Source organism: Aphanomyces astaci (genome assembly GCF_000520075.1).
Source record: "Aphanomyces astaci strain APO3 unplaced genomic scaffold supercont1.54, whole genome shotgun sequence".
In the NCBI taxonomy this organism is placed as follows: Eukaryota; Oomycota; class Saprolegniomycetes; order Saprolegniales; family Verrucalvaceae; genus Aphanomyces; species Aphanomyces astaci.
This window is the reverse complement of record NW_009798317.1, coordinates 287,509-297,276: the sequence shown is the minus strand read 5'-3', so window position 1 is coordinate 297,276 and position 9,768 is coordinate 287,509. Positions and strand designations below refer to the sequence as shown.

The 9,768-nt window shown below is 55.8% G+C and overlaps 4 protein-coding genes across 5 annotated transcripts; 2 read left to right on the top strand and 2 right to left on the bottom strand.

The window, feature by feature from the left end:
• Positions 1-93: 93 nt before the first annotated feature.
• Positions 94-2,812, bottom strand: H257_14187 (hypothetical protein). The gene has a single exon (XM_009841939.1). It carries the CDS (start codon positions 2,500-2,502, stop codon positions 1,393-1,395), a length of 1,110 nt encoding a protein of 369 aa, XP_009840241.1. The 5' UTR covers positions 2,503-2,812; the 3' UTR covers positions 94-1,392.
• A 198-nt stretch (positions 2,813-3,010) lies between these two features.
• H257_14186 lies at positions 3,011-3,957 on the top strand. 2 transcript variants are annotated; one of them, XM_009841938.1, is made up of 5 exons: positions 3,011-3,093; positions 3,155-3,200; positions 3,263-3,408; positions 3,493-3,646; positions 3,700-3,957. In XM_009841938.1, the coding sequence occupies exons 1-5, from the start codon at positions 3,034-3,036 to the stop codon at positions 3,885-3,887; spliced, it is 594 nt and encodes a 197-aa protein (XP_009840240.1). In that variant the 5' UTR covers positions 3,011-3,033; the 3' UTR covers positions 3,888-3,957. The 2 variants fall into 2 exon arrangements, with proteins under 2 accessions (XP_009840240.1, XP_009840239.1); XM_009841937.1 differs by having other exon boundaries at positions 3,493-3,957.
• Positions 3,958-4,046: 89 nt separating this feature from the next.
• H257_14185 (hypothetical protein) lies at positions 4,047-7,060 on the top strand (the record flags this gene model as incomplete). Its single annotated transcript, XM_009841936.1, has 8 exons — positions 4,047-4,518; positions 4,575-4,649; positions 4,707-5,033; positions 5,119-5,793; positions 5,858-6,371; positions 6,447-6,800; positions 6,853-6,910; positions 6,980-7,060. 8 exons carry the CDS (start codon positions 4,047-4,049, stop codon positions 7,058-7,060), a joined length of 2,556 nt encoding a protein of 851 aa, XP_009840238.1.
• Positions 7,061-7,068: 8 nt separating this feature from the next.
• Positions 7,069-7,683, bottom strand: H257_14184 (translation elongation factor IF5A). The gene has a single exon (XM_009841935.1). It carries the CDS (start codon positions 7,643-7,645, stop codon positions 7,163-7,165), a length of 483 nt encoding a protein of 160 aa, XP_009840237.1. The 5' UTR covers positions 7,646-7,683; the 3' UTR covers positions 7,069-7,162.
• Positions 7,684-9,768: the final 2,085 nt, after the last annotated feature.

The following is a 9,768-nucleotide window of genomic DNA, read 5'->3' as shown; positions in this document are numbered from 1 at the left end:
GAAGAAACCGAAGCCCCAACCACTACTCGTCGCCGATATTCCCGACCGACCACCACTGTAGCCCCAGATGACGATGGTTATGGCTATGATGATGAAGAAACCGAAGCCCCAACCACTACTCGTCGCCGATATTCCCGACCGACCACCACTGTAGCCCCAGATGACGATGGTTATGGCTATGATGATGAAGAAACCGAAGCCCCAACCACTACTCGTCGCCGATATTCCCGACCTACCACTACTCTAGCCCCAGATGATGATGGGTACGGATACGATGACGACACGGACGCCCCGACAACTACCAAACGCGCGTACAGCAAGCCCACTACGACCAAGCAGGTGACCCCCGCCCCAACCACCACGGTGGCGCCTGCCCACGTCGAGTTCCTCAAGTTCTGGAACACGCAGCTGTTCTGTGACGCCCAGCTGGCGTTCACCGAGTGCCTCTTGGACGTGAACGTCGTCCAGGACTTCGCCACGACCGCGCGGGCGGCGCACTGCATCAAGTCCTTCACGACCACGTTGTGCCACACCGTCAACGACCAAGGGTACCACAACGGCAAGGTGAGCGTGGGCGCCCAGTCGTGCACGGACGACGCGGCGCTGGCGGCTTTGTACACCATCGCAGACATCCAGCGCGTGACCATTGGCGGGGCTTTGACCCCCGTGAACCTATTTTTGGCCGACAACCCGGATTCGTTTACCCTGGTCAAGAGCGCGATCGCATCGCAGGCGCTAGTGACGTACGGCAGCTGCGTGACTGGGTCGCTCGTATACTTTGCCGACCAGAGCAACGCCCAGCAAGTGTTTGGCAACGCCGCCGGCACGTGCCTGAACTCGATCCTCAAGACATGCAGTAACGGCGACTACGAGGACGACAACCCCCAAGAAAACAACTACCAGTCGTCGTTCGCGTTGAAGGACCTGTTGTCCAAGTCCACGGTGTGGACCGACAAGGAGCTCCACGACGGCCACAAAGCGTCCCCGGTGTTCTTGTCCGACGGGCAAGTGGCTCCCCCGCCCCCCGCGGTCGTCAAGTCCGAGGTCGAACTGCTTGCGGACCTCCTGTCTAGCGCCCCCGGGTCGTCATCGACGCGCTTCACCAAGATCTCGCTCAGTCCGAGCAAGAACGCGCCCAACACGGCGTCGTTGGTCGTGTACCCCAACTATTACTCGGCGCTCAACTACCACTTGAACCCCGTCGCGACGATCCCAGACTCGGGTGTTCCCCCTCCCGTGGTGGCGGCGGCAGTCCTCTTGGCTGCGGAAACCATCCACCTTCCCACGCACGCCACCGGTGGGTTGCAGCCGGAACACCTTGTGGATTTTCCCGGCACCCCCATCGGTGACCTGGCATTCCATTTCCCCGCCCAAGTGTGGGACGTCTCGACGTCATCCTGGAAGCCCCAAGCGTATGGCGCCGGCGGCCCGGGGCAATTTCCTGAAGGCACGCCATATGACCCGATCACGCCCGCCGAGGGCATTCGCGACACGTGCAAACACTTTTACACGCTCAGTTTGATTGCGTACTTTGCCGGGGTGGACACGGGCGACTACTGCTTCTCCATCGACAAGTACTCGGTCGAGTTTGTCGAATCCGGTGAAGTGCAGGACCTCCGCTTCGAGCAGTTGACGGCAAACCCTGACCAAGGACCGTGCGACACGCCGTTCCGCCCGCTCGCGTTTGGGTTCCTGAACGCGATTGCCAACTCTGCGATCGCCGTGCTGGACGACGTGACCGCGACGGCGCAAGACAAGGCCAACGCCAACAATGCGTTGATCGGCGCCCAAGTGTGGTGGCTCGCGGTTAACACGGAGGAACATGCGTGCGTCCCTGGGTACAAGGTGAGCTGGGACGACCCGTCCTACTGCCCTCGCCACTTGGCGCGGTTCCGCCAGCACACGCGGTGCTGCCGATCGTTTGCCAGCGTCCAGCAGGCGAAGAAGGACAAGCAGGATAAAACGTACAAGCCCGTGACCCAGGGCCACTACGCCAAGGACATCCCTGCCGTGTGCCCCGACCACGAAGACATTGAGTACACTACGCTCGTGTACTCGGAGAGCCAGAAGGGCGACCTCACGGCCACAGAGCCGACGTTTGTGTTGCCCCACTTCTTGGGTTTGATCGATAAGACAATCCGGACGTTCTTGATCTTCCAGGGCGTGGAAGCCAACCTGTCGGACGACCAGAAGGCGGCGTTTTACGCATCGCTCGACTTTTTCCACTTTGACCCCAACACGTACAAGACCCTCGCGGACCTGCACATCAACCCGACGCTGCCCCAGGACGTGCCGTACCCCCAAGACCCATACGAATCGGCCTACTTGAACCAGAACGACTACTGCGCGTCCGCGTTCGACACGGTGAGCATCAACTGGGGCCGCATTATCCCGCTGGAGCCGTCCCCCAACACGTGCTACAACCCGTCGTGCCTGCTCTCCCGATACATCGACTGCGCCGAGCGCCCCGCCGTGGACCAAGACGCCAAGTACAAGGCCCATAAGCGGTACATTCCCGTGTACAATAACCAGGCGACGTCGTACTACCGCAGCCTCCTCAACGTCGAAAGTTCGCCTGCCAACTGGATCTTGCTCAGCTCGACCGGTTTCGTGGCCGGCATCGTCGTGGTGGCCGTGGCCCAGCTCGCCATGACCGTGCGACGCAGTACCTCTGACGCCACAGTCCCATACCGCCAAATCATGTAACCAGCCCCAGCCCGAAACAACCGCAAGAAGGGTAGTAGTTTATAAATGTGTGGATAATACGATTCGATCATATATATAATATATATCAGCCGGCTTTGAATACTGTACCGAACACAACGCTCCCATGGAAAGTGTTAGCTTTATTACAACCGCGGATGTATGTACCTATTATGAATAATAACAGACCGTAAACCGTGATCATTTGTTTGGTGATGCCACGTCATGCGATTGAAGTTGAAGGAAAGAGGCTGACACGTATCCGGATAGAATTGTAGAACATTATACTGTATCGAGTTTGACAGTATCTTGACGTTGTCGGTGGTTGCCATGAACGCGACAGACCTGTCGGCATTCAGCGTCCACGGAGTGAACCCGCAGCATCTTGTGGTTCGTGCCATGGCTTAAGTGTGTATGTGACGAGGTTCTCATATGATGATGATCCATGTAGGAGAAGATCCTACGGAATCGTATCTATGACAGCATGTACTGGAAAGGTACATAGCGTAGTTCCCATATATGTGTGTGTATGAGCTATGGGGCTGACGTAGTTGTGTAGAGCAATGCTTTGGTCTCACGGCGGAGACGCTGGTGGACAAGGCGATCGAACTCACGCATATTGGCGGCCACTTTGGAGGAAACCAGCAACCGACGCCATTCCTGTGTCTGTTGTTGAAGATGCTCCAGATCCAACCCGACATGGAGGTACGTACGTGCGTTCATGTATTTCATTGGTACGATGCAAATGGGAGGGACCATTCATGGGATGACGAGGTTGCATGTACATAGATTGTCGTCGAGTTCATCAAAAACGGAGATTACAAGTACGTGACCATGCTCGGCGCGTTCTACCTGCGGCTGGTCGGTAAACCCACGGACGTGTATCCGATCTTGGAAGAGCTCTTGGCCGACTACCGCAAGATTCGGAAACGCAACACATTAGGTCCGTCTCTCGTTCATCTCCCATGTTGACGCAGGACGGTGATGATGTGGTAGGATGGGAGATGCTGCATGTGGACGAAGTGGCCGACATTCTGTTGAAGGAAGAGTACTTCTGCGACATTGCGCTGCCGCACTTGGTCGATCGGTACCAACTGGAGGCATCCAACGCGTTGAAGAAGTACGTGAGTCCCCTTGAGGCAGACTTTGCCTCGGACGATTCCAGCGACGACGACTCGGACTAATATCCGAAAACAAAACGAAAACAACTCAAAATCCGTCTAATATTTCACCATTTTCAACGTTTTTGTCGAGTCCAATACCTGAAATTCGTGCAATATTTCGACCTTTTTTCGATAAAAATGGTAGCGGCGCTTGTAACTCGACATCACAATATAACCACAATGACCGCCTGGCGGCTCGGGTTCGTCTGCGCATGCGCCCTTCTCGGTGCGCTGTGCATCATGAGCGGGTTCTTTGGACTGGACATGGACATGCTTGAGATCAACCTCACAACGGCGGCGCCATCCTCCTCCTCCTCTGACAGCAACGACGACCGGGGTCCGTCGCTTCCCAAAGGAGCATTTGACCGCCTTGTGTTTGTCGTGATCGATGCGCTGCGTGCCGACATGGTGCTCGGAAATGCCGCCATCAACCATCACGGCGAAGACTTGTCGTTGTTCATGCCGTACACGGCCCACCTGGCGACGTCCGACCTCACGGTCGCGTACGTGGCGCAAGCGGGGGTGCCCACGGTGACCATGCCGCGCCTCAAGGCACTCACGACAGGAAAACAGCCCGCGTTTATCGACGTGTTGCGCAATTTCAACTCGAAAGCGCTCGACGACGACAACATCATGCGGACATTGCATCAAGGTACGCATTCGCCCCCCATTTGATTCAATATTGCATACATACGCAAATGCAATTAGCGGGGTATCGCATGGTGCTATACGGCGACGAGACATGGCTCGACCTCTTTCCCCATCTCTTTCATCGCCATGACGGTACCATCATCCCTCGTCCATCATGTGTGGGGGGTTCGTTTACATGGCATATGATAGCCACATCCGGGTTCTTCACCACCGATACCATCTTTGTCGACTCCAACGTGACGCGACATCTGCATGAAGAACTAGACCCGACGATGGCGCACTCGAACAGCCGCGACTGGGACGTCCTGGTCCTCCATTACCTTGGCGTGGACCACGTAGGACACATGGATGGCCCGCATTCGTCGTCCATGCGCCACAAGCTCGGTGAAATGGACGCCGTGGTGCGGTCTATTCACAATGCCATTCGAGCGCAAGATATCGTTCGACAAACGTCCAACAACCAGCAGCAGCCTGATGGTGTCCTTCCCACGCTTTTTGTGCTTTGCAGTGATCACGGTAACGACAGATGCTTCAAAAATCGATACCTGGCAACACAGTCGAGATGATATGACCTGAAACTCAAAGTGTCGGGGCCTCGTAGGCATGACCAACACGGGCAACCACGGAGGCGCGTCCATCGAAGAATCGTCGGCCCTTCTCCTCTTTGTCATGCCGCCGACGAACGCAACGGACCACGACGAAGCACGTACTTTCACCAAGTCCAGCCGAAAGGAGTCATTTCGCCGGGCGTTGCAAGTGGACCTCGTGCCCACCCTCGCCGCACTCTTTGGAGTGGCCATTCCCACCACAAACACTGGCAAAATGCTGCACCATGTCCTGCATGCTGCTGGATTGGCCTCGCCCCTCGAGGCCATGCAACGCAACTTGCGTCAACTGATAGCATCGTGGACTCCAGCCGAGCGTGCCAAGGTGGGAGCCACGGCACACGAGAAAGAAGTACAAGCTGCATTGACATGGGCGCAAGAGGTCGTGCTTCAAAGTGATGGAAGCGAGTACAATACATTCGCGATTACCTTGGGGGTGGCATGTACGGCAGCTGGAATGGCGGTGTCGTTTGGGGCTTCGGGGGTTGCATCAGCATGGTCGAGGCGATCGAACAAGGTCTCGTACGTACACGTGGTGCTGGGGGTTGGCGCCGTGTTGCAGGTTGCCAGCTATGGCTCGAGTTCCGCCATCGAAAACGAACATGCAACGTGGAACTTTATCTTGACGACGCTGTGGATGTACCTTGGATTTCAACATGTCGCAGCCAAAGGTAGTATTCCCTCTGTCGTATTCACATAGATTCACATAGTTGACTGCATTGCAATGGTTTTTAGAGTTCAGGCAGGTGCCGCTCGTAGGGATGCTGGCCGTCACGACACGGATCCTGCGCAGTCGGAACCAAGTTATCAACTTTGGTCGCTTGAACGACCTCCCATCGCTTGCTGATGCCAAAAACACTACTGTCGGGTTGGAGTACGAACAGGACGATTCACTGTCTGTGCTCACCACTCGCTCGCTGCTGGACGACCTGAACCTGCCACTGGGATATGAAACGACGTGGGTCGTGGTATGCATCGGCATCTACGGGATCTGGAAGCTCGAACATGCTGTTGCAGCTACAGCAGTGATCCGTCGTCGGTTGATCGAGTTGGTCTTTCTGACTGGTCTCGTTGCCGTGTCGGCCTACAGCTTCCACCCCGCCGTGGGGATGTACGCGCATGCCACGTACGCATGTGCCACCGTCTTGTTCGTGTCGGGGTGGTGTCTATCGAAGGATGGAGGAAAGTCGTGTTCCCGCTTCGTGCCGTTGGAGTTGTCTGCGTGGTTGCTTGGTCTGCTCCTTCAACGGTAAATTTCGAAATGACGAAAAGTGCGCGCGAAAAACCGTTACGTTGTTCTTGTAACTGTTAAATGTTCTTGTAGCGAGGTTAACTTGACCGTTTTGGCCGTGTTGAATCTGCAACAAGCATGCTTCTTTTCGTGGATTCGCCGCCGGCGTGAAGATGACACGTCCACCGTCGCGGCCGTGGCGACTCTATGGATGTCCAAATGCGCCTTTTACGCCCTTGGCAACTCGCATCTCATGACTACGATCGAGATCGGCAAGGCATACACGGGGTTGACGACGTACTCCCAAGGCATCGTCGGCTTTTTCACGTTCTTTATCGTCATGACTGGCCCCACGGTGGTGATTCTTGCCGCCTTCACCATCATCCCAGCCGGCAAAGCGCTCCCAACGTTATGGAGCCTTGAACTGTTGAGCTTCCTCGTCTACAGGTACATGCACCCCATCTCCCAGCGGGCAACCACGTTGACATGGATCATCCAGTGTGATTGTCTATGCGATGCGATTCCACTTGTTCATCTGGAGCGTGTTTGCCCCGAAAGTAAGTACCTGCACACCCCCACGTTTCCCTCCATTCGAGTTCCATCAGTCGTCACACATCTGCATGTAGATGATGTACCACATGGCCTGTCTCGTCTGGGACGTCGTGCTCACCGTCGTAGCTGTAGCCCTGTCCGCCGGTTCGTTGTAGAGACATCAACACGAACGAAACCTAGGTTGTTTTCTCTGTCGAAGCATCTGTGTTGTCATATAGAGATAATAAATTCCCTCTAGTCTGTTAACCACAAAATATCTACTTTTCGGTGAGGTCTTCCTTCTTGGCGACGATTTGTTCAATGCCACACGCCATCAACACGGAGAGGGCCAATTGCTTGCCAGCGTCGAAGTCGGCGCGGATTTCCTCACCGAATCCTTCCGGGATCAACGGCAACTTGATGTCTTCGCGCGTGTCTCCGTTGTCGTCCATCAACGACACAAAGTCTTCGTCCGTGATGTCCAACAACGTGTATTCGGCGCGGGTGACGAACGGGACGGAGCAGTTGTGGGACGAAGGCACAATGTCTTCGTACTTCTTGTTGGTGAAGATGTCCAACGCGGTAAAGTTACACTTGGCGTGGCCGTGCTTGCCGGTCTTGGAGGTGGCAATGCTCACGACCTTGCACGGGTGGCCCTTGATCATGATGAACCCGCCCTTCTTCACCTGGCCGGCTTCCATGGGGTACGTTTCCGAAGCACCAGCATCGGACGAGTCAAAGGAGTAGTCTTCGTCAGCCATGATTCAAACAGAGAAATACGAGAATGTGTCGAGGGAGGATTTTCGGCAGTCGCCACCCAATCCCCGCCAATGAACGGGGGACCAGTCATTTTGCAGCATTGATTTTAGCCAATCAAAACGGGGCAGAGATCGCCATTTTGGCTAATCGTGGGCTTGGACTATTATCCGGATGGTACAGGTTGCTTGGATTCAGCCAATCACGACCGTGTATTTATCCGGATATCACCTTGCCATGAACTTATCTGCTGTCCAATGGAACCTGGCCCGAACGCTACGGAGTTGGTAACGTTAGTGCACAGAAACCCAGCACGACTATAGAAAATTAAACCTTTTTTACTTATAGACGTTGCATTTAACGAGTGTCGAAGCGCCAGCCAGTTGTGGCGTCGAATAAAACGCAAACGCGTTTTAGTCGAGCTTCAACCAAAATGTTGGTATATAGCCAAGTGTCGAATGAAGGTCCATTAGTCAGAACACCCTGTTCTGATAGAGAACATCCCCACTGCCCTGTCAGTCAGGTAGCAGCGTCTGCTAGCTGTGTAGGAGGTTTTTGTGCCTTCTAGAGGCTTTTCCTCAGAGTAGAAGTCAGCGCCGACATTTGGTAACGAAACATCATTGGATGTCGTGATCAATCATAGTTAGTTTTGATTGGCTGGTTCTTTCCAGTCCGAAGTAATTCACTTTCGGTTATTCCTTCTGCCTGCCAAATGCCTGTTCCTGCCCACTGCCCTTCCAACTGGTTATGAGCCTTCCACCCACTATCTCTCGCGCAGCCCTACCGTTCACGCAGCGCCTCCTCGGCGCCGAGAACTTCGACGAGTGGTTCTTTGAACTTACTTCCGTCATCCTTGCCGGTGAGGATCTCACCGAGATGACGACTCACTGCGCGCAAGTCGAGACGGCCACGTCCATGAAGGGACTCCGTCGAGCCTACAAGGTGCTACTCAATGACTGCAAGCGCATCCGGCAGCACCAAGCCAAAGCGGCAGCACTGCCTGCCGGCTCACCCCCCTCCCACCACTCACGCTCGACGCCCACCCACTGGGTCCGGAGCTCACCGAGTGGCTCGCGGACAACAGCTCGACGGACGAAGCAATCGCGAAGTCCATCCGCAACCACGTGGATGAGTTGATCAAGTTGGAGAAGATGGCCATTGTGGGCTCATGCGCGTTGGTCTACGCCTCCTTGTCCCCCACGGTCCAGCGTGATGCCGCTGCCATGGCCCAGTGCGATGCCGCTGCCAGGATTCGCTACGAATGAGCGCATTGCATCATTTCGTCGCTTCGGCGGAAATTTTCCAGCGACGAACAAAAACATGCAACGGCCATCTCCGTTTACCAACGGTTACACACGTTCAAGTTCAAGCCTCACGTGTCGTTGGACGTCAACCTCCAAGCCTTCGACAAGATGCGAACGGCAGTGGAGAAGCTGGAAGGGCGACCCCTCAGCGATAGCCACTTAGCCTCGGCCCTCCTGGCGGCACTACCTGAGTGCATCGCCCCAGACCTATTCGTATGGCGCGGTGCTCAGCTGAGCATCCCGTACAAGAACATGCGCCTGTTGCTTGAGCAACACTGGCTGGGCTTGGTCACCAAGTACCCGCACTACCTCGGCCCAGAGCCGATCGCCGTGGCTGCTCCAGTGCATGGTTCGGCAACCGCGACCGTGACAACGCGGTCTAGCGCATTGGTACTTCCGGCCTTTCGCGATGGCGCCAGCCAGCGAAAAGGCTACGGACAAGCGGCCATCTTACCCTGGGGCACCCAAGGCCAAGACCCCATGACGGATTGGTGTGGCTACTGCCTGTCCTCAGGCAGCCACTCGACGTACACCTGCACGAAGCTCTCCCGTGCGTTCCACCAGAACGCGGTGCGTCAAGACTTCGTGTTTCCGCCAAGTTGGACTGCCATCCCACCTGGCGAATTACCCCAAAGTGGGGGTGGTCGACGCACTCAAGGCGGACCAAGCGGCCACCGCGGTGGCAAACGCCATGGCAAAGGCGGTGGGCGCGGTGGAGAAACCGGAACATCCTTCCTCAACACCGTTCGCCAAGGTTACGCCTCTAGCGGCCAACATGGTTACGCCTCCAGCGGCCAACAAGGCTACGCATCAAGCGGCGCACC

Bases quoted from the DNA above. Each gene is read 5' to 3' on its own strand.
- H257_14184 (XM_009841935.1), bottom strand. From the start codon at position 7,645: ATGGCTGACGAAGACTACTCCTTTGACTCGTCCGATGCTGGTGCTTCG.
- H257_14187 (XM_009841939.1), bottom strand. From the start codon at position 2,502: ATGGGCCTTGTACTTGGCGTCTTGGTCCACGGCGGGGCGCTCGGCGCA.
- H257_14186 (XM_009841938.1), top strand. From the start codon at position 3,034: ATGAACGCGACAGACCTGTCGGCATTCAGCGTCCACGGAGTGAACCCG. The intron at 3,409-3,492 runs GTACGTACGTGC...GCATGTACATAG, and splicing joins AGATCCAACCCGACATGGAG to ATTGTCGTCGAGTTCATCAA. The intron at 3,647-3,699 runs GTCCGTCTCTCG...ATGATGTGGTAG, and splicing joins TCGGAAACGCAACACATTAG to GATGGGAGATGCTGCATGTG.